The sequence below is a fragment of the Aethalodelphis obliquidens genome, unplaced genomic scaffold (genome assembly GCF_003676395.1).
Source record: "Aethalodelphis obliquidens isolate GAN/ISIS:26980383/991018 unplaced genomic scaffold, ASM367639v1 scaffold5, whole genome shotgun sequence".
NCBI lineage: Eukaryota > Metazoa > Chordata > Mammalia > Artiodactyla > Delphinidae > Aethalodelphis > Aethalodelphis obliquidens.
In genome coordinates this window covers 5417595-5441344 of record NW_020837949.1, presented here as the reverse complement: position 1 = coordinate 5441344, position 23750 = coordinate 5417595, and the positions used below count along the sequence as shown (strand labels likewise).

General features: G+C 53.3%; 1 protein-coding gene across 4 annotated transcripts in view; it reads right to left on the bottom strand.

Annotated features, from left to right (window-relative positions):
• PRKAG2 (protein kinase AMP-activated non-catalytic subunit gamma 2) overlaps positions 1-23750 on the bottom strand; it is a 276675-nt gene that overhangs the window by 191712 nt on the left and 61213 nt on the right. For all 4 annotated transcript variants that reach the window (XM_027101458.1, XM_027101457.1, XM_027101455.1 and 1 more), the window contains exon 2: positions 5391-5462. In XM_027101458.1, coding sequence (XP_026957259.1) covers positions 5391-5462 — 72 coding nt within the window. The remainder of the gene's footprint in view (positions 1-5390; positions 5463-23750) is intronic.

Here is a 23750-nt window from a genome sequence, read left to right as displayed (position 1 = left end):
CGAGAAGGCTCGAAACACGGCACCTGCCCCCTGCGTCCTATTTGCGGCCCCGTCTCCTGGCCTTCACTCCTGAAGACCTCGTGCCTGTCCTGCTCGAAGTCTGACTACAGATCTGATCTCTCTGATCTGAAAGACAGTGGGCCCAGGGCTCTATCCTGAGGGGACCCTGGCGTGGGAAGTGATGAGGTTTTCACCTCCAAGCAGCTTCGGCGCTGGAGTAACGGGGGTTGCAGGCAGAGGCCGGGAAGAAAGCGAACAAGGCTGCAAAGCTCTGAGGCTCACTTCGGCGACGGCTTGAAACTGTAGTGATGGTTTCAAAACTCACTGGACTCCGTATTTAAGCCAAGGCTCACAGACTCAGGGACTTTCGAACGTGTCCTGCTGGCGGGTGTAGCAGTTGGCGCTCCCACCTGAGTGCCTGGGCCTGACCCGCTCGCCTCTGGGCCACCCTGGAGGTTACGTAGACTCCCTAAGCCTCCGTCTCCTCCTGCGTGAAATGAGGGGCTGTACCTGCCCCTCAGGGCTGTCTGAAGGGGCATCGGGCAGACCTGACGCACAGGAACTGTACTCTGTACATGACCTGCTGCCGTCCCGCGGGTAAGCCTGCAACACAGGAGCCAGAAGGGCCTCGGGGCCCACCCAGCTCTGCAGCAGAAAAGGAAAAAACGACGTGTCCCCTGGGCTCTGGGGCAAGCATGAGACCTGGCAGGGGTCGTGCAGCACACTGAGACCCTGGGCTCCGCACAGCAGGTGACGACCGGTGCACTGCGCACAGGGCAGAGGCAGTCTCCGTGCCTCTATCCACTGGGGTGCCTGCCTGGACCCGGGTCCCCTGTGAGCTCTTCCACCACTAGAGGGAGCCCCCGAGCTGGGCTTGAGGTCCCTTAAAGGAAGTGATGCCCTGTGGGGACCCTCAACCGCACGCCCCCTTCTCCCTGAGACCCTCCACCCTGCGTTAAAGGACCAGTGTGGCCATGGCGGGGAGGGGTGCAGAGGCTAGCCCCGTGCCAGTCCCCTCGCCGAGTGGGAATCTGAGGCAGAGGCCGAGCTTCCCCAGAGCCATATAACTCAGGCTCTCCTCCTTATGGAGAAGTTCAGGGTTTTCTTTTGCTAACCATTTGGTGTGAATAGCATTTAGATTCTCTGCCTCTAGAGTACTGGGTTCAGCCACTACCAACCGGCCTATGGGACTCAGGCTTCCTGGGGCTTTTCTGCATCCTAAGAGTAATGAACACAGAGCTTTTGGAGCGGTGGGAGGCGTGTGCCTGTGGACGTGGGGGTGGGGCATAGGGCCAGCAGGCCCAGGGGTGGAGGAAGACCCCACGGCAGGGTGGTACGTGTCAGGGTTCGGGACAAAGATACAGGAGTCTGAATCCCAGCTCAGTTTCCAGCAGTGACAAGTGACCTACGTGTCAGTGTTCTCATGTATCCAATGGGGACACTAGGCCGACTCGCAGGGTCGTCAAGATGACAGGATATACACAAGGGAAGCACCTGCCACACAGGTACACAGCAGGTGTACACAGCAGGTACGTGTACACGATGGTACACGGCAGGTACGTCTGGGAGGTCAGCCCTCACTGTCACGAATTCGCTACAAAGAGACCCTTGGTAGACGTGGAGAGTCGGGGAGGCTGGGCTGATTTACGGAAAGACTCCACATGGGGTGAGAACCTGACCCTCCTTTGAGGGGGAACCACAGAGCTCTTCAGCACGGGGGCCGGGGGGACACGGTCATTTAGGGCAGACGTTCTAGTGGCCTGTCACCATCACCCTCTGGGTGCCGCTGAGCCCGGAGCTCAGAGAGGGCACTGGCTGGAGGCTGAGGGAAGGCCCCAAAGCTGGTAAGTGGTGGGCGGGACCTCAGGCCCACGGCCTTGACCCTCACACCATTCACCTCCCGAGAAAAGCAGAAACGGTCACGTGAAACGGAAGAGGAGTCAAGGTCAAGCTTGAAGGCAGAGGGAGGGAGTCACAGTAGGAGGCCAGCCCCGCTGCTGCCCCATCCCCTTCACACTGCACAGTGAGCTCTGCCTAGGGAGGAGGGATTGCGGAGCAAAGCTGACGCTCACTGCACGCAGGGAACAAGATGTGGGCAAGAATGGGGTCCCCGCGAGACCCTGGAGAACAGCAGGCAAGACAGGGCTGCTCTGAGAGTGGCCCAGACGGGGAGAGATTTTAGAGGGAGACACTGCCCATCATGGGGCCCTGAAGCAGGGAAGGCGCTGAAAGCCGACGGGCTGTGGACAGGCCGATGGGCAGAGGTGTCCCAGGGTCGGGGGGAGAGAGGAGCTGGAGCCGGGAGGACAGACAGACAGCCACTCACTTGGGCCACCGCGGACGGGTCACCGGGGCAGGTGGAGGCAAACGGCAGTCTCGAAGGGCCTGGGTGCCGGTTTGAACCGTACCTGGCGGGCAAGGGGAGCCCTAGGATTCTCCGACTAGGACTGATTCCAATTCCGGGCTCAGAATTGCAGGCCTAAAGGGCCAGGCACTCAGCCATCGGGCTTCAGGAGGGGGGTCCAGAAAGCAGGCCCTCCCCACACGGCCAGACAGTGGTGGCTGTGGCCCGTCCCGGCCTTGTCCCCCGTGTCTCCCGCCCTGACCCTGGCGAGGGGGCGGTGGCGCTGAGCCCCCGGGTCTGCTTCCTGTAGGTTGGGAGGGGTGGCGTGGGTATCGGCATGATTGCAGCCACTGGGGACAGAGCCCATGCCTCTTAGCAAGCTGCAGTAAACTGACACCTTGCTAAACGTAAGGGCACGCCTCCCGAGGCGTGAACGTGAACGAAGGGCCCAGAGCCTCCCGAGCGCCTGCCGGCTCTGCAGAGCTACGCGGCGGGCTCTCAGGCCTCCGCGAGCAGAGCTTCCAGGTCCACCTCTGTCTGCCACCGCAGGGAGGGCCGCGGGGGCCAGGGCCAGGCCACCCGGTGCTTGGTCTCAGCCCAGAGGATGCAGGAAAGCGAAGAGGAGGGTTGCACGTGTGAAGGTGAGCGAGGGGTCCGCGGGGCTGGCCTTGACGGTGACTGACAGCTGGGCACAGGGCACCCCTTGGGAGCCTGAGGGAAATGGGTGTGGGCGAAGGGGTTAAAGGTGAAGGGCGCCAGGAAAGGGGGGCCGAGTTGGACAAAACCTCGAGGTGAGGGTCTGTGGAGCCCGACTCAGGCTGGGGAGGTGTGGAGGCTGTGCCTGGGATGCAGGACACGGCCAGTGCCCTCGGGGCCAGTGCGCTAATGGTGCGCGGCTCCGCTCTGAGTCCCTGTGTGCTCCAGACGGAAAGGGGCTGGCGTTCTCGGCAGAGGGAATGGAGGAACAGTGCACACGGCCAGCAGTGGACGAGAGGCCCCGAGCCACGTCTAAGGCCTGGCCAGATGCCACGTTCCCGACGGCTCAGGTAAACGTGCACCCCTTCACGGTGCTCCGAAGTGGGGGGTGTCCTGAGGCCACGCCTGCGTTCCCAGACTGTCCCTGAGCACGTGTCCCGGGCCAGTCACTGCTCTACGTCTGCTCCATCGACGAGCTCACTGAATCCTCATAAGGAAAGGTGAGCACCGCCACGAGCCCGGGTTTGCCGATGGGGAGACAGGTTCACAGAGAATATCTTGTCCCGGGTCACACAGAAGGGAAGCTGCCAGGAAACATGAACAAAGGAGCCGGGCTCCCTATCCCAGGATCAAGGGACACAGACAGGAAAACCTGTGGGCATCTGGGCATTCCACAGACTGCCCCAGACCAGGCCATGCTGGCTGACCCAGAGTGACCACAGTGGTGTTGAATGACCCCAGGGACGCTGATGGCACTGACCTACCTCCCAATACTGGCCCGGGAGCTGCACACAGAGCTGTGCAGAGTCAAGGTGACCATGAAGCTCTTGTACCGAGATGTGTTATGTAACAAAGAGCTGCCACCTCTGGGAACAGGGGAGCCAGGAGAGGGGACAGGTGGGAAGACCAGGCAGCTCCCATATCAACCGATGCTTGGGAACGCAGGGTTGGCATCGTTGTTGGGTTTTTTTCGGCTGTGCTGCGTGGCCTGTGGGATCTTAGTTCCCTGAACAGGGATCGAATCCGTGCCCTCAGCAGTGAAAGCGCGGAGTCCTAACCACTGGACTGCCAGGGAAGTCCCAGGGTTGGCATCCTTGAGTCCAGAACACCCATAAAGGGGAGCTCAGCTGTGACCCCTGCACTGAACTCTGAGTGTACCTAGATGGGAGAGGAGGCCGCCAGGTGTCCAGTCCACATTCAGCTTGGCAGTCCCTGAGGATTTTCAGTCCCCTTAGGAGACGGGGGTCTCAGTCACAGGGTACAAAGATGCAGAGATGATCCAGAAAGGGCAGAAAGCCTCCTGTCCGGCCGAGGACACGTCCCTGCATGGCCTGCGCCACTGGCCCCAGTTCAGGGTGTCCAGACGCAGCGCAACGCACACTGGGCTGAGCGCCAAGAAACCCAGACTGAAGCCGGCTCAGTTATTAAGCAGCCCTGTGACTGTGGGAAAGTCTTTCCACCATCCTGAAGTCCAGTTCCTTCATTTAAAACCCAAGTGTAGGTGCTGCATGGGACCCCAGGACCTTTGCACAATCTAGGAAGGAAGTCCCAATAACGATGGAGATTCCCATTTCCCATCAGCCCGGTGGGATGAGGGACGTGGAGCCTCCAGGGCCAAAGAATTCAGCCTGGCTCTTGTCTCTGCTCTCAGACACTGCCCACGGCAGCCCCTCCCGAAGCCTCGGCCCAGCAGCCGCCCCAGCCGTCTGCCGCACACTCACCCTGACCGCGGGCCACCTGGACCTCCCTTTGCTTGCCGTGGCCAACCCACCCACCCCGGGATGCGCACTCCTCGGCTGCCTGCCCTCCACGGCTCCAGCTTCCTCTGGAGGAAAAACTGACCAGAGGGAGAGGGGAGAATGTGGGTTAAAGAGAGGAAAGGGAAAGGGGGAAAGAGGACGAAAGGGAGAGGAATGGGCAGGGAGAAGGGGCTCCCGTCTGCGGGGGAGACAGTTGGTCTCCACATCCCGATTTCACTAATGCTTTCAACCTCCTCTCTTCGCTAATCAGCTCCGCGGGCGCTCAGGGTGCTGAGCTCACTGTCCATCTTCGGCATCACCTCTGCCCTCTTCGGGGAGTCCCGTGGCCGCGGACGAGCCCAGAGGGAAGAGGAGAGAAGAGAAAGGAGTGAAGCCTGGCAGGTGTGAGGCAGGTGTGAGGCAGCAGCCAGGTGCACGGGTGGGAGCGCAGGTCAGAGCACAGGTGGGAGCACAGGTGCACATGTAGGTGGGAGCACAGGTGGATGTACAGGTGAGAGCACGGGTGGATGTGTCTTGGGCTCGCGCTGAGGGAGTTCTGCCTCAGTGGCACCTCAGGTGAGCCGTGAGAAGCTGTGAGGAAGGTGGCTTACCTTACGAGAAGGATGCTTTTCTGAACTCTCCAGGTCTCCATCCAGGAGCGGCATGGCAAAGGAACTCAGGTCCTAGGACGGAAAGAGAGCACGTGGTCAATGACCTGGACCCTCAGGTGCCCATCTGGCCTCGTCCAGGGCCGCTCCTGGCTCTCCGTGTGTATCACCACCCCCTCCCTGAGACCTCCTCGAATGTCAAGCCCCAGGGAGGATGCGGAGGGCCAACAAGGTGAAAGGAGGGGTGGAGACGTGCTGGCCCCCCTCGGAGATCCTGACCCACCTTCAGCTTCCCTTCCCGTCCCCCCAGGGGAAGGAGCAGGAAGAAGAGGCTGGGACCGCAGGGCAGAAGGAAGAGAGCAAGGGAGGAAAAGCAGAAAAGGGGGAGGGCAGAGCCCACCGCAGCGCTCAGGACTTCATTTCATGACACGAGTGTGGCCCAAGGAAGTGTGTCCTCCTGGAAAGATGGCAGGGCCGCATGGGAGGGCTGGCCGCTGCGGCAAAGCGGTCAGAAAGGCCTGATGACATCATGGCCCAGAGAGATGGCCTTGGGGGGAGCAGCTCGCCAAAGACTCGTGGTGTCTAAAATGAAGTCATCACGTCACCCTCACCCTGCTCCCCTTTCCTCCTGTGTTTTGCCCGGTGGACACCTCCATGCCTGGGCAGGAACCGCACCTGGGCAGTCCTCCACCGGGAGAAGCTGCCTGCATCCCTAACCTTTTGGTTTTTTTCTTTTTTATTGTGGTAAAATACATGTACACAAGATTTACCATCTTAACCATTTTAAGTGTACAGTTCAGTGCAGTTAAGCACGTTCACGCTGTTGGGCAACTAACCTCCAGGGCCCTTCCCTTTGCAAACTGAAACTCCATATGCATTTGACAACCACCCCCCCGCCCCCTGCCCCAGCCCCTGGCACCCCCTGCCCCCATTCTACTTTCTGTCTCTATGAATGTGACAACTCTAGGGACCTCATGTAAGTAGAATCGTACAGTATTTGTCTTTCTGTGACGGGCTTATTTCACTTAGCATAAGGTCCTCAGGTTCATCCGTGTTGTAGCGTGTAACAGGATTTCCTTCCTTTTAAAGGCTGAATAATGTTCCATCGTATGGATAGACCACATTTTGTTTATCTGTTCCTCCATCATGGGACACAGGGCGCTTCCACACCCTTTGGCTACTGGGAATAATGCTGCTATGAACACACGTGTTATGGATTGAACTGCGTACCCCTCAACACTCATAGGTTTGAAGTTCCCACCCCCATTACCTCAGAATGTGACTGTATTTCACGGCTGAGGGCACGGGTTCAATCCCTGGTTGGGGAACTAAGATCCCACAAGCCAGGCAGCGCAGCCGGAAAAAAACCAACAGCGATGCCAACCCCGCGTTCCCAGATAGAGAGGGTCTTTGAAGAGGTAATTACGTTAAAATGAGGTCATACGGATGGGCTCTCTAATAAGACTTCAATCCAGCAGCACTCGTGTCCTTATAAGAAGAGGAGATCAGGAAACAGACACAGAAGGAAGACACAGAGAGAAGATGGCCATCTATGAGCCAAAGAAGGAGTTTCTCAGAAGAAACTCACCCTGCCGACACCCTGACCTTGGACTTCTAGCCTCTACAATTGTGAGAAAATAAACTGCTGTTGTTTAAGCCACCCAGTCTGTGATACTTTGTTATGGCAGCCCTAGCAAACTAATACAGTGGGTGTACAAACATCTCTGCGACCCTGCTTTCATTTCTTTTGGGTATATACCCAGATGTGGAATTGCTGGATCACATAGTAATTTATTTTTAATACTTTTGAGGAACCCCCATACTTTTTCCGTAGCAGCTGCACCATTTTACATTCCCACCAGTGGTACACAAGGGTGCCAATTTCATCCTCACCAACACTTGTTATTATTTTATTTTAGTTTTTGTTTTTTATGGTGACCATCCTAACAGGTATGAGGCAGTATCTCACTGTGGTTTTGATTTGCATTTCCCCAATGATTAATACTGTTGAGCACCTTTTCTTGTGCTTGTTGGCCATCTGTATATCTTTTCTAGAAAAATGTCTCTTCAAGAAGCCCTTTGACTATTTTTTCACCAGCTTGTTTGCTGCTGAGTTGGTAGGAGTTCGTTATATAATCTGGATATTAACCTTTTATCAGATATATGAATTGCAAGTATTTTTTTCCCATCCTGTAGGTTGCCTTTTCACTCTGTGGATTGTGTCCTGTGGTGCACAGAAGTTTTTAATTTTGATGTGGTCCAATTTATCTGTTGATATTTTTATCAATACTTTGTTGCCTGTGCTTTGGTGTCATACCCAAGAAATCATTGCCAAATCCAGTGTCATGGAGCTTTTCCCCTGTTTTCTTTAAGTTTTACAGTTTATATTTAAGTCTTTAAGTCTTATATTTAAGTCTTTGATCCATTTTGAGTTACAAAAGCTCCCCCCCACCTTATCAGCAGTTTTGCCTTCCAACGTTTCAGTTACTTGAGGTCAACCAGGGTCCAAAAGTATTTAATGGAAAATTCCAGGGAATTCCCTGGTGGTCCAGTGGTTAAGACTCCATGTTCCCAATGCAGGGGGCCCGGGTTCGATCCCTGGTCAGGGAATTAAATCCCACATACATGCCGCAACTAAGAGTCCACATGCCGCAGCTAGAAGACCCCGCGTATCGCAGTGAAGATCCTGCATGCGGCAACTAAGATCTGACGCAGCCAAATAAATAAATAAATAAGGGGGAAAAAGAAAAGAGAAAGTTCCAGGGACTTCCCTGGCAGTCCAGTGGTTAAGACTCCGTGCTTCCACTGCAGGGGGCACGGGTTCGTTCCCCAGTTGGGGAACTAAGATCCCACATGCCTCACAGCATGGCCAAAATAATAATAATAACATAAAATAAAAATTCAAAAAAAATTCCAGAAGTAAACAATTCAAAATTCCAGAAATAAACAATTCATCACAATTTTGTTTTTTGAATTTCGTGCCATTCTGAGTAACTTGATGAAATCTTGCACTGTCCCGCCCTGTCCTGCCTGGGACGTGAACCATCATCCCTTTGTCCAGCGTATATCCACACCGTACATGTGCTACCCCCTCGCCAGTCACTTAGTAGCCGTCTTGGTTATCTGTTTGACTGGTGCGGTACCACAGTGTTTATGCTCACATGAGCCTTATTTTACTTAATAATGGCCCCAAAGTGCAAGAGGAGGGACACTGGCAATTTGGATATTCTCTTACTGAGCCTACTTCATAAATTAAACTTTATCCTAGGTACGTACGTACAGGAAAAATCATAGTATCCACGGTTCAGTTCCATGGTTTTAGGCATCCACTGGGGGTTTTGGAACATATCGCCTGTGGTTAAGGGGAACTACCGTAATTTTTGTATATTGTATAATAAGGTAAGGGTCCAACTTTATTCTTCCACATGTGGATACCCAATTTTCCCAGCACCAAGTATTGCAAAGACTATCTTTTCCCAGTGAATGGTCTTGGCACTTTTGCTGAAAATCATTTGGCCATATATGTATGGAAGAGTTTCTTTCTGGACTCTTTGTTCTATTTCATTGGTCTATATGTCTGTCTTTATGCCAGTACCACACTGTTTTGATGATTGTAACTCTGTAATAAGTTTTGAGCTCAGGGAGTGTGAGACCTCTAACTTTGTACTTTTTTTTTTTCAAGACTGTTTTAGTTACTTGGGGTCCCTTGAGAGTTCATACAAATTTTAGGATGGATTTTTCTATATCTGCAAAAAAATGCCATTGGGATTTTGATAGGGATTGCATTGAATCTGTAGATGACTTTGGGTAGTATTACCATCTCAATATTAAGTCTCCAATCCATGCACATGGGAGGTCTCTCCATTTATCTGTGTCTTCTTTAATTTCTTTCAGCAACGTTTTGTAGTTTTCTGTGTACCTAATCTTTCTTTTAACCCCTTCCAACCTCCCAACCCCTTTGCTGTGGGGTCCAGGTCTGCACCCTCCTTTGCCCAGCTCTCTTTTGGGTTTCCTAATGGTTCTCCAAATCTTTCAGCTTAGCCTGTTTCAAGCTATCTGCAAACCTCTGCTAGAACAGTGATTCCTAAAACCGTGGCCCCATTATGCTGGCCTCTGCCCTAAAGCCCCAGGGCCTCCACCATAGCCTAGGCAATGGCTCCCACACCTAGTCCACCGGGACTTGCTGGCAATCTCTTACGTAGGCAGATTCCAGACTCAGCCCCTCTGGTGCTGGTTTATCTCAGCGTCCCAGGCTGGCTGCACCTCGGGAGCTGGATCCCACCACAGAGTCGACTGGTCTGCGGTGCCGTGCAGGCTTCACGGTGATTCAGCCGGCAGCCCAGGCGGGGAGCCACCAGCTTCCCACGGGCGATTCACAGTCAGGAGCTCTCAGCCGGGCCCTGCAGGCTCCAATACAGGCCCCGTGGATGTGCCGACCTCTGCAGCCTTATTTCTGATGTGCTCTGCACCCCGTCTCCTTCTTTCAGCAAGAGCCCAGGCAGGATCTTGATAGCTTTTTAAACACAGCTGTGCGTCTGTGGACACGTTGCCTGGAATGCTGTCTCAGCTCCTCAGTTCAAGGTCACCCTTCGCCCACCGTACAACCCCTTCGTCGGAGAACAGACTTCGCTCACCTGGGCCCCTGCAGGACGGAGCTGGCCATCTCTCTGAAGCTTGGAGCCCTTTCCTCCTGCCCACTTGCCTCCAGCTCCCAGCCCGCAGATCCTGGCTCACGGGGTGAACTCCTACTGTCATGCAAAGCCCAATTCAGATACGATCCCTCAGGCAGAATTCATGCTTCTCTTACCTGTGCTACCACAGTACCTTAGACTACCTTTATTACAGGACTTATCGTGCTCTCTCAATACCATTTATCAGTCTATTTCTCTAACTGGACTGTGAACCGGTCAAGGGTGAGGGGAAATCATTCATCTCGCTATTCTGCGCCACAGGCAGCAGGTGTGCAGAAGTGACTGAATCAACTCCCGGACACAGCAGCCCCTCCCCCGGCAGCACGTGTAGGGGGTGCGCGCCTGTGCTGATGGGCAGGAGGGGCGGCGAACGGGCAGACCCCGCGAGACTGCAGGTCACTAAGGAAGAGGAGGAAACAGGTGTGGACGCGTAGCTCCTATTTTAATGAGTACGTTCCTCTGCGGTTTCAAATAATCGTTACCCTCACTTTTGTTCAGCAGAGCAGTTTCTACACACCAAAGCCCTGTTGCACATACTCGATTATTCCTCATGGAACCATCAGGCTCTAGCGACTGAGGCCCTGGCGGTTAAGTGACTCAGGACAAGGCGGTCTTGAAAGAGCCGAGACCAGGACGCGGGTCTCGCTCCCATCCCAGGCTGCCTGGAGCCCTGGGCGGGCCTGCGGCTGGTCCCCTGATGCTCGTCTCGCCCAGAGCGAGACAAGGAGGGCGCCACACAGGCGACCACGGCAGCGCGCGGTGCGTTGTCCTCGGTCAAACATCCCCACAGAGAAGTCCCTTGGCACCAGCAGTGGACTTTGCTGGAAGGCTCCCCCGTCCCACATTCCACGATTCTAATCTCAGCTCTCACCTCCCCGAGCTCACCGGGAAACAGTGCGCACCGTGGAGGCGGGTGTGGGAAAATCTCCGACTGCAGCGGTGACCACGAGACTATTAGCAGGTGGAGTGACGGGGACCTGGCCTCTCAGCTCGGCTGACCTTCCCGAAGGCCAGGCGCCGGGAGCTCACCCTGCTCACGGGGTTTAAACGCCCACCAGAGCTTTGTGCCTCCCTCACTGCTTTGTCCACATCTGGCCATCCTGAATTCTCCCTCCCCACTGGCAGGCATTCAGACCCTCCCTGGTGCTGGGTGGCCAGTTCCCTGGGCCACACTGAGGCACCTAGAGACGCTCTGTCCTCTGGGATTGCCCTCAGCTGCACACACTGTAGTTTAGACCCTGACCACGTGCTCCGGAGATAAATAGCAGGGTCTCTGGGGAAAGTGCATTTTCAGGATTTGGGCTGATAAAGTCGCCTGTCAGGAAAGCAACAGGACAAAAGAGAAAAGCCCCAGGTTTGAGAAAATTCCCAAGATGCGAGCCAACCTTAATACCCCACCCCTGCCCCTCTTCAGAATTTCAGGCAAAAGCCAAAAGTCTAATTCAAAAAAGTCAGGTCTCAGCAGCAGAGCTGTCATTAATTTGCCATTAGAACGTCCTTAAAACTTCCATTTGGTGCCTCATTTGGTCCTCAGAGGAGCCCATACAAGTAGGAAAGGCAAGTGGTATCACCCCAGTCTATAGATGAAGATACGGAGGGTCAGAGAGGTTAAGCCACTTGCCCAAGGCCAGACAACCAGACAGTAGCAAGCAGGCCCTGTAACCCAGGTCCACCCGCTCCCAGCTCAGAGCTCTTTCTATTGAACCCTCCCACTGCCTTGGGATGGCTCAGCTCCAGTGACAAAAAACAACCCGGGGGACTCTTCCCTGGTGGCACAGTGGTTAAGAATCCGCCTGCCAACTCAGGGGACACAGGTCCGAGCCCTGGTCCGGGAAGATCCCACATGCTGCGGAGCAACTAAGCCCGTACATCACAACTACTGACCCTGCACTCTAGAGCCTGCGAGCCACAACTACTGAGCCCATGTGCCTACAGCCCGCACGCAGAGCAGCCACCACAATGAGAAGCCCGCGCACCGCAACGAAGAGTAGCCCCCGCTCGCAGCAACTACAGAAAGCCCGCGCGCAGCAACGAAGACCCAACGCAGCCAAAAAACTGAAAAAAAAAAAGACTAAAAAAAGCAACTTGGTATTGGAGGCTGTGAAGATACAGGGTTCTTCTATGCAAAGTGAGTCTCCATGGCACAGTGAGATCACAGGGGAAGAGAACAGATGGAGGAGGGTCTGTACAGTTCTGTGATTCACTACCAAGGCAGCCTGTGATACTGTCTCTTTAAGGTCTACTTCTTAATTAAAAGTAATTCACCTAATACAACATTGTAAATCAGCTATACTTCAATAGAACAATTTTAAGAAGTATTTCATGCTGATGTTGCAAAGGACAGACAAGTATCAATCATCCCACCACCAAATTCGATCACCCACATTTTGTGTAGTTTGGGGTCTCACTGATGGCTCACCCACTCCCCGGCCACTTATCCCAACATTTCTCTATGCTGTTTACAACCAACTGATGTGTGAATTCTTGAGAAATGAGGGTTCTTTTACTCCCGTCTTAGCCTTGACAGTAGGTGTGTATCGGTCATATAGTTCTGCCTTTTCAGCATTTCTGATGCTTTGTCTTACAAAACTCCTTTGTTGATGCAGCTGGGCTACCCCAGGAAGAGCCCTGGTGAAAGTGCACACACAGGACAAACAGAAAGGCTGCCAATGTCAGGGGCCATGGCCTGCACCTAAGGGCCAACCAGGGGTTTTAAACGTCAGGGTGACCACAGAACATTCCTGTGCAACTACCAGCCATTAGACTCCTACCGAGGAGGGAACACTTTGAGGACAGTTTCATGTTCCTCCCCTGCGGAGCAGACCTGAGCCCAAAGAGTGTCCATCAGCGGCATCTGGGGCTACCTGGGTGCAGACAGCTGACCCAGGGCGCTGTCTGGGCGTCAACGAGCCCGCACCCCTCGGGCACATAAGAACACGACCTGTTCACACAGATAGAGCCGGAAGGCCGGCTTCCAGCCCAGTTCTGTGGTTTCCTATCTGGGGATCTGGGAGATCTCGGGCACGTCTGAATCCAGTTTTCCATCTGTCAGATGACAGGGTTTAACTAGATAATTTCAGAAGATGCCTGTTAGCTCAGACATTCTCTGTTCTTATCTGTTGGGCTAAACAGCAGGTGGGGTCAGGAGCGGTTTAAGGGAGCACTGCTAGGCTGAGAATAAAACGCTTCTCATCTTCTAGGATTTGTCATAAAAATAATTTTCTTCATCTCTCAAACTACCAAGTACTCTCCACTGTTCTCCCAGCTCAGGGCAGAGTCTGCAGACATGGTGTGGGCTCCCCAGCGGAGGGATGAGGGGGTGCCCCTTGCTTCCCTGGTGATGTTTCTTAGCTGAGCGGGTCGGGACCCAGACACGTATCTGGCTTTCTATCTTAATGTGTGTCTCAATCTGCTTCTTAAGTACTAACCCTCTAGTTTCTCAGGTGATTTCTAAGGTCCCTCAATTTTAAGCACATGGATCGCTGGTACAAATGCCAGGTGCATCCCAGCTCAGCATGATTCTGGAAAGCCGTGAGTGGTGTCCTCAGACTAAGGGTACCTGGCCCCCTGCCCTGCCTGTCCCCCTGACCCCCGTACTCCCTGTCACCAACATGGGGGGTTGCTCCCACCATCTAACCTCCTCTGCACCCGAGCTGTCGGAATTGTGGCGAAGGCCTTGGTGAGGCCCTCACGTGGGATACTCAAGGGAGGCGTCTCCAGATGGACTGGCTTTTGCTCAATCCCTCAAAACCACCAAACGGGCAATTCTTGGTACTAATGTTGGGGGTAGTGACCAGAGCCATGGTCACTTGGAGCCTTTGAGAACACTCATGTTACATAACGACTCTCAGAAAAATAAGGAACGAACCCAGAATCACTGGAACTCGGTAACAGGGGAGGGACAGGGGACAAATTAGGGGAAAAGCCTAAACTTAACTCTTGGAGAAGTTCCAGAATTATTTATTTTCCACAGAAGACATCATGGTTTCTGACTGCACTCTGAGAGGCTTCCTGATATAAAAGAGAAAAAAACCCACTATTTTTCGCTCCTGCGGCCACCCTCCCACCTCCCCTCACCTGGTGGTCCCAGGATTGATTCACATAGCTGTTTGGGGGCTCCCTCGCTGCCCTGGCCAACGACCCTGGGTCTTTGTGCCCATGTGATGCCTACTGACCAACCGCGGGAGGGAAAGTGCTTTGGCCCCGTGGTGGGCAGGACTTTCTCCCAAGAAAGAAGCCCTGGGCCGTGCAAAAGGCAGAAGTCTGGCAGCCTGACCTTCCTTGGTGTTAAGGGAGTATCCTGCCCCACCGCTGTCCCCAATTCCTCACCCAGTGGCTCTCCAGCTCCACAGCAGCACCAGACAGTAAACTCTTTTCTCAGCAACAAGTAGCTTCAGAAGCCCTAGACCAGAGTGGTCAGGAGACTGCATTCTCCCCTCAGCTCTCCCCTAACTCTGGCATGGAGCAAAGCATTTTAGTCTCCAAGGGCCTCAGTTTTTCAATCTGTAAAATGAGGCTATAGTGCCGTCTGTATCACAGGGCAATGTTGTGAAGACCAGATAGGATGATACAAAAGAAGGTCCTTCCCGAAACTACAATGAGGTATCACCTCACTCCGGTCAGAATGGCCATCAACAAAATGGCTAAAAATTACAAATGCTGGAGAGGGTGCGGAGAAAAGGGAACTCTCCTGCACTGTTGGTGGGAACGTAAGTTGGTGCAGCCACTATGGAGAACAGTATGGAGATTCCTTAAAAAACTAAAAATAGAACTACCGCATGACCCAGCAATCCCACTCCTGGATATATATCTAGAAAAGATGAAAACTCTAATTTGAAAAGATACGTGCACCCTTATGTTCATAGCAGCACTATTTACAATAGCCAAGACGTGGAAGCAACCTAAACGTCCATCAACAGGGGAATAACTAAAGATGTGGTACATATATGCAGTGGAATATTATTCAGCCATAAAAAAGAATGAAATAATGCCATTTGCAGCTACATGGTTGGACCTACAGATTATCATACTAAGTGGAGTAAATCAAAGACAAATATCATATGATATCACTTATATGTGGAATCTAAAAAATGATACCAATGAACTTATTTACAAAACAGAAACAGACTCACAGACATAGGAAACAAACTTACGGTTACAAAAGGGGGAAGCAGGGGAGGGATAAATTAGGAGTTTAGAATTAATAGATACACACTACTATATGTAAACTAGATAAACAACAAGGACCTACTGTATAGCACAGGGAACTATATTCAGTGTCTTGTAATAACCTATAATGGAAAAGAATCTGAAAAAGAATATATATATATATATATCTGAATCACTTTGCTGCACACCTGAAACACTGTAAAGCAACCATACTTCAATTTTTAAAAAAGGTTAAAAAAAAGACAGCCCTTCCCATAGTGTGAGCTCTCACACGGAACTGGGTTGCATCAGGACCACTGGCCGAGACGCACTCTGGCCTCACCAATCAAAGCCACAGAGAGGCCAAGGGCGTCACCCAGGGCAACCACCGACCTGGGAAGCCAGGGCAGTCTCCCACGCTCCACTTGGGTCTGAAATCAGGTGAGGAGCTTCTGCAAAGACGCTAGCTGCCCCTCCTATAATTAGAGAGCCGTCTTTATCCCTTTCCCAAGCAGAAGACAGGCTGGTTAATAACCAGAGCCCGGCAATCCTGAAGCGGGGTTACACAGTGCAGGCTGCTCCCAGAGGCTCTCTTCCTGCTGAAAGGCCGTGGGGCCAGGCCCTGCCCTGTGGGCAGCCTCTGCTTGACCAGAGGTAAATGGAACCTTGGAAGGACCTGTGGCCTCCTGGCTCTACAACCAAGGATGCTGTGCAGAGGGGAACAGGGACTTGGGCTGTGGGACGCCTGGGGACCCCAATCCACATTCCCAGGGCCCTCCCTCCACACCTTCCCAGCTCAGGCCCCCAAAGTGACCTCTTAAAGGCAAATGTTCCCAGGCCAGGTTGAGTCCAGACTCTGCTAACCACTAAGGACTAGGCCCCAGCCTCTTGTGTTCTTCCAGCCCGAGCTCCTCCCGGATAGAGGCAGTGGGAGGGGCAGGCTGGGTGGAGGACGCAGCGGGTCTGGGTCAGCTCACGGTCAGCAGGGAAGGAGACAAGTGCCTTGGGGGGCCCAGCAGACACAGGTGTGGAGCTGAGCTGCCTGGTCTGCTGCAGCCCCCCCGGAGCCCATCGCAGGCGTCTTCCGCGCTCTTGTCACCAAATGTGGCCGCGGTTGCAGGTGCTGCCTTAATCCACAACAGTCCCAGTCTCCACGGGTGGTGTTTTAGGCCGAGCCAGGTGATGGGAGGAGAGTCGTGTTACAGAGGAGAGAGCTTTGGGCTCTGATGACCCAGCGCCATCACAGAGCCTGTGATGGTTAATTTCATATGTCAACTTGGCCAGACCACAGCGCCCAGTGGGTTAATCAGCACTGAGCTAGATGCTGCTGTGAAGGTATCTGTAGGCGAGGTTAGCATCTATAATCAGCAGAGCTTAAGTAAAGGAGATCACCCTCCACGATGCGGCTGGCCTTCATCCAGTCAGCTGAAGGCCTTAGAGCAAAAACTGAGGTTTCTGAAAGAAGAAGAAATTCTGCCTCAAGGTCTTAGCGTCAACTCCCGCCTGAGTTTCCACCTGCTGGCCCGCCCTGTGGATTCAGGATTTGCCAGTTCCCGCCAACACGAGCCAATTCCTTAAAACAAATCCCTTGATATGTAATATATATTATCTTAATACTATAATTATATTTATAATATAAATAACATATATCAGTTAATATCCTATTGTGATATATAATGATATAGCTTAACATAACATGTGTAATATATGTAATATATACAACTGTTACTATTAGTTAATATTTATATTAAGTACACATTGCATATACTTAATCTATTAATATGTGATAAATATATATTAAGGATATATACATGTGTGTATATTAACGACATACATGTAGGATGTGTATATGCATATACAGGTAGGTGTACCTCTTACTCCTCTTGATTCTGTCTCCAGAACCCTGACTGATGCAGAAACCTAGACCCCTCCCCCTACCACCCTCGAGCTGGTGGGTGCTGACCTTGAGCGAGTCTGGCCGCAGGAAGGTGGCAGTCTGGAGACAGTCAGCTACCCCTGGGGAGGGGAGTGGGGCCCACGCGGTCAGCAGGGCGTCTCTGTACACACAGAGCCCTGACTTTGTCAAGGACCTCGAAATAAATCCCCAAGGGAGATAGATGGATGAGAGGAAAAGACAGGTGTGAAAGGTCTTCGCTCCTGCAGGTTCAGTAAAAAAACAGGAAACAGCCCCTATTTTTTACTGTCATGGAAGATTTACAACGTGTAAAGGAGAACAGCAGGTTGGAAACGTCCCGAAATCACATTCTAGCGTCATCTGTGGAATGATGAGAATTGTTCTCGCGTCGCTTGCTGGGTAAGTGGTGTGTTTCCACCAGGCGTGTGATGATGCTGTGTGGTACCCACCTGCCGTCTCCCTCCACCCACCACAGTCAGCTGACAGCAGGGAGACGCTTATTCACCCAGGGACGCGCTCCTCCACACTGCCGGACGCACGGGTAGGGCTCAAACGGGAGTCTTTCCCCACACAAAACCGACACTGGAAAAGGCGCCAAGAAGCTCATTCACACGGAGACATAAATGACTGATGACAGCCTAGGGTACAGGAAACACTAAGACCTCGTGATCAGAGAAGGATGTTCTAATGGGATCTCTCGGGCCACTTGGCCCATCTGAAAGCAAGGACAAACAGAAGTGGCTGTGTGTCAGAGGACAGCCGGCCCTTAATTTCTAGGGCTGTTTTCAACTCTGACATTTCACGATGTTACTAAGACAAACCTTAAGAGAGGGTCTGCAAAGACCAGCGCTGGGTTTCTGGGGAGGGTTCTTTACCCGCAAGTAAAACGCCAAATGACCAACTGAGACCGTGGTAGCCTTGGTGTCGCACCCTCTGTGGGAACCATCCACTGCCCGGCCAGCTAGGTGACTCTGCTGGTCATCGGGCCTCCCACATGCTAAGTCCTCTCCATGAAGGAAAAAAGCGACCACGAGGGAAAGTGGAGACGCTGCTGGGTGTGCCCCGCAGACCCAAATGGCCCCCGACAGCTGCCTCTCCACCCGCCTGCCTAGCGCCCCACGGGCAGCGGGGGCACAGGGGGAAAATCACATGGTTTGGGTCTGGGCTTCAAGACGAACCGCAGGACAGAAAACTTGAATGAGAATTAAATCGAGCACCCAGGGAACGTGTTTATAAGGTCACAGCGCTGCTGGCGGCTCCGAGACACACCCTCCTCCACGCAGGGGGCTCTTATGCAAGACTCAGGGCTTAGAGACCTACCTTCTGCTCTCCACCACCTACCCAATGTGGCTCTGGGATTTGGCCCAGGAGCCAAAGTCCACACAGTTTTCAGCTCAGAATCTGGAGAATACCCCGTGTCCATATTTATAAAACCGTTTATCAAAAGATTCTTCCTAAACGTTTCTGCAGGTGCCCAAAGCTTCTTCCATTCCTACCTGTGTGTCACCACCTGCTGTGACCACATGTTACAGACTGAAAAGTACAAGGAGTTCAGGGGAAGCAGCAAACACCAGGGACCTGAATAGAACGCAAGGGCTTCTGCACTAAGTAAGCGTAACGAAGAAGGCGCTTTTATTTATTCGCTCTAACTTTCATCCCAGGCTGAACTGGCTGCTCCAGAAGCATGTAGCTTTTCTCACTAACAGCGCCAACCCATCAGTGGGTCATGAAATCGATTTAGTGGATGATACAACCACCCAAGTATAAATTAGAATGAGGATGCATCTCACTGTTTCCTAAAATTGTTTCAATTATTCACACATAGACATGAATAAAATATACATGTTACTGCGTCGTGGACAAAGGAGTCTGGACAACTGTGCACCACAGGAGCTTTGAAGCAGTGCGGATAGATTTCAGAGGGGAGCCGACACCCCCTGTCCTTCCAGATGTCACGACAGTGAACAGGGACGAACACCATCTTTTGTCCTCTGTCCTGGCCGAAGCCCTCTGACCTCCCTTTGTACTTTGTGCCCAGAAATACGCACACAGGATGGAGACAGAGAATCACATCTCGTCACTGTCATGGATGGGAGGTAGGCAACTCCTTACCTTCCCCCCGACCCTTTTTTTTTTTGGCCGCGCTACATGGCTTGCAGGATCCTAGTTCCCCAACCAGGGATGGAATATTTTTTTTTTTGGCCACGCCCTTGGCAGTGAAAGTGCAGAGTCCTAACCAATGGACCGTCAGGGAATTCCCACCTCCCCTTTCCTCCAACCACATCCATCCCTCCCCTGGCCCTCTGAGCAGTGGGCACTGCTGCTCTGACCCACCGTGGGTCCTGCCAACTCCAGCAGCCTCAGGCGACCCCAGACCCAGAACAGCAGTTACAGCCCTGGGGGCAACCACCTACCGAGACCCCTCCAGAGTGGGATCTGTCAGCACCTGTGCCCCTCTGGTCCAGGCCTACCGCAGACTCCCTGGTCTCCTGACACCTAAACCAGGGAAATAACGCAGTCACAGGGTGTCGCCGTTGGAAAATGTCAGAGACCTTCCAAATTGATCCCCTTCCATTACAGGTGGGCTCACAGGTTTCCAGAGAGATTTGAGTGAGGTGCTCAACGCCACGTGGTAGAGTCATGACCGAGCCAGAACCAACTCCTGGTCTTGCAACTTCTAGCCAAGTTCTCTATCACACCGTGCTCTCTCTAGTTGACTCTGACCTTCTAGCGTACGTTTCCATTACGTAAGGTGATAACAGCTGTCCTGCAGAATCATAGTACAGACGGAGCCCCTAGCACGGACCTGGCTGCCCTGCGCACCCAGGTGTCAGTTATTGTATAATTATTATACAAGGTCAGCCATCATCTAATTTCAGTTCTCTTGGTATCTTTGCGTCCAGCGACAGAGCTCTTGTTCCAAGTTGCCCTTTGTCATCCACTGGCTTTGCGTGAATGTGTTACTTCCTGGGATTGCACCACGCTTGTGGTCATGCCCATTAGGGTGAGCAGCTGCTCCAGGAACTTTCGGGAGGGAGCCACAAAAGCCTCAGCGCCCTACATCTGATGGAAGGCTGGAGGGCACTCTGCAGAGAAGGGCTCCAGGTGCTGCGTGTCAAAGCCTAACGCAGCAGGTACGTGGAGATCAGCGGCTCCAGGAGATGCTATCTGCCCACTTCCCCTTCCTTCCAGGGCAGGGCCTGCCCGCAGCCCCTCGGGCACACACCAGGCACACGCAGAGCACATGTCGGGGGGCTCCTCGTGGGAACTCAGAGTTCTCGGGTAGAACAGGGGGCACTGGGGGCACACGGCATCCTCCCTCAGAGCCCAGTGGCCACTGAGGGTTCCAGGCACCCCACCTTGGGCCAGAGTCCCCCACAGGGCAGGTTAATGATGACACTCAAAACAGGCAAGTGGCTAGCTCTTTGCAAAATTTATTTTTTGGTCCTTTTTACTAACTTAGCTCCTATTGTTAAAAAAGAAGCTGAATTGAACCTATGCCCTCTCTGAGGCCTGGATACAGATTTCTGTTCCAACCAGCTGTGCTGACTGGAAACTCACATCCCGTCTCTGGTCCTCGGTTTTCTCACCTGAGATAGGAGGTATCTGGGTCTGAATCCTGGAGCTCCTCCAAAGGCCTTCCAGCCCCCAAATTCTATTCTAGGCCATCCCTCCTCCTGGCACCGAGATGGCAGACTCCCTTCCACATGCCGGGTTGAGCCCCAAGGCCATGATGGGTCACACTGCCCCTGTGACCCACCCACCTGGTGGGTGCACCCTGGGGTCAGGCCCAGAGGCGGCAGGACAAACACCTGTAAGTAGCTTCCAGGGGATGGGGGAGGGACGAACAGGCAAAGCACTGGGAATGTTTAGGGCAGTGAAACTACTCTGATACTGTAACGGTGCATACACGTCACTATACATTTGTCAAAACCCATAAAATGTACAAAACCGAGAATGAGCCCGATATAAACTCTGACTTTCAGTTAATAATAGTGTATTAATAAAGGCTCATCAGTTGTAACAAATACACCGCTAATAACAGGGGATGCTGGAAGGGAGGGGAAGGAGGTACAAGGGAGCGCTCTGTACTCTCTGCTCAATTGTTCTGTAAATCTAAAACTTCTCAAAAAAAAGTCTATTAATTAAAAAAAAAGTAATAGCAGCAAATAGGCAGAGATGGCCTCAGTTCTGTCGGTCAACTGATCGCCCACCACTCTGGACCTTGACCACCCACCTCCTGTCATTTCTACAGGAGACAGCAGGGAGCCTGCAGTCTAGCTGAGGGGCTGCCCTGGGCTGCCCCAAGAGGCCTGTGGTCATCAGTCCATGTGGGGACAGGAGCTGGAGTGGTCACTTGGTCCTGCATCCATGGCTCTGAGTCCTTCCGGAACGCAGGGGAGCAGGTGTATTGCACACGCCCAGACTCAGGGCCCTGAGGCCGCGGGGATCTCGGACAGAGAAGATAAACCTGGAGATGGAAGAGCTAGCTGGGGTCAGGCAGCAGCAAGGGCCGGGAGGAAGTTCTGCAAACCCACGTCCCCTCTCGCAGGCCGAGCCGTCCAGTGTAGACCCCGGGGCGAGGGCTCTGGCCTTCACGCTCCAGATGGGAGCAGGTGGCAGCCGGGGTCACCGGGCAGCCTCAGGATGTCTGGAGGGCGGGGGACACAAATCCCAGGGCCCGACTGGAGACCCCATGGGCACAGAGTAACTAGCGGCTCCCAGTCGGGGACTCAAGGCCACAGACCACGGCGCTAACGAAACCAAACAAGTTTGCTGGGGTTTTTGTTTTTGTTTTTGCGGCCAACAAACACATTCTATTCAAGAGGCCGGCTCGTTATGTAAGGAGGGGAGGGAAGAGAAATGCCGGGTGTGAGGCCAAAGTCACCATAAGCGCAGAAACTTCTAGATCAGCTGCCACCACGGCAGGGAGTCAGGTACACAGCACAGGGATTGTAGCTTTGCTTTTTCGAGGAAGGGGAAAAACAGCCTACTTCTCACATCCTAGGGTAAAAGCCATCATCTCTCAGGAAGACCTGGTCCCTGGAGTGTCCTCATGTGTACCTTGTGTCCCGAGGCCGCCTGGGTCTCCCTTCAGGGTGGGACCGGGCTCGAAACACCTCCCTGTGTAACTCCCACCATTTTTCATCTAGTCCCTGCTGGATGGTTTGGGGTCTTTATTTCTCACTGAAAAAAGCACGGAAGATTCTGGGTCAGGTCCTGTGGGGACATTCCTAAGCCAGAGGACCCTTGGGGTTGTCTGTCCCCTGGTATCACCAGCCCTTTCGTTTCCACTCTTGGTCACTTGGTCCTGGAAGCCTCTGGGTCACATATCTCTGCCGTTGGCGCCTACAAGGTCTTGGGGACACCCCTTCTTACTTGCAAAACACGGGGCTCCACGTCCCAGGTCCTGTGTCCAAAGTGAGTGGACCCTGACCTTCCAGGACCACCGTGGGGAGCCGACGCTTCCAAGAGATCTGTTCTAAACTGATCTAGGAGACCAGCGCATCCCCAGGGAGGTCCATGAAGAAGAAAGGGAAATCCCACAGGCAGAAGGGAAACCAGGGCCACCAGGCGGGATTCCAGAGGCTCCGCGTGGTCCCCTCTAGTTTGCACACGGCCCCATTTTCATGGTTCAGAGAACACAGTTAGAAGATCACGTGGCCTGGTCCTCTGTTGCCTGTGTGCCTAGCCCGGGGAACAGGGCAGCACTGAGCAGAGACCCTGTTGGCTGAAACCTTCTGTGGTCCCTCCTGCCTCCTCGCCTGGTGTCCAGGGCACCCAGGCCACAGCCTGGCCTAACATCTGCTTCCTCCTGGTTATTCTGCTGCCTGCACGCGGCCTGGGACATCTGTATCCCTCCCCACCTCCAGACCGGGGCTCATGACCCCCCACAAGTTCAAGGTTATTATACACAAAGCATCTTAAACGTAGCAGTCAGGAAGCCAGCCCTCCTTTATTGCAACAATTTGCAATTTAAAATACTCTGATGGACTTCCCTGGTGGTGCAGTAGTTAAGAATCCGCCTGCCAATGCAGGAGACACGGGTTCGAGCCCTGGTCCAGGAAGATCCCACATGCCACGGAGCAACGAAGCCCGTGCGCCACAACTACTGAGCCTGCGCTCTAGAGCCTGCGAGCCACAACTACTGAGCCCAAGAGCCACCCGCGCACCTAGAGCCCGTGCTCCGCAACAAGAGAAGCCCATGCACCTCAACGAAGAGTAGCCCCCGCTCGCCGCAACTAGAGAGAGCCCGCGCGCAGCAACGAAGACCCAACGCAGCCAAATAAATAAATTAAATAAATAAGTAAATTTATAAAAAAATAACATACGTCGCTAGAATGTAACCGTAAGCCAGTGGCTCTCACAATGGAGCTTTCAAGGGTCCAGTGTCAAGGCCAGCAGGTCGGCTTGCCTCCTCCATCCTGGGGTTTGAGAGGCGCCGGCCGGCGCCACGCTGTCCAGCTGGGACTGACCCGTCCTCTTCACCCACTCATGTCCTCCTCATCCTTCAGAACTAATGCGGGTCTCGTGGATTCATGACGCCTTTGCTGTCAAGTCCGCTGGAAACGATGTCTCACCCCACTACATTTAAAATCAACCCACTCC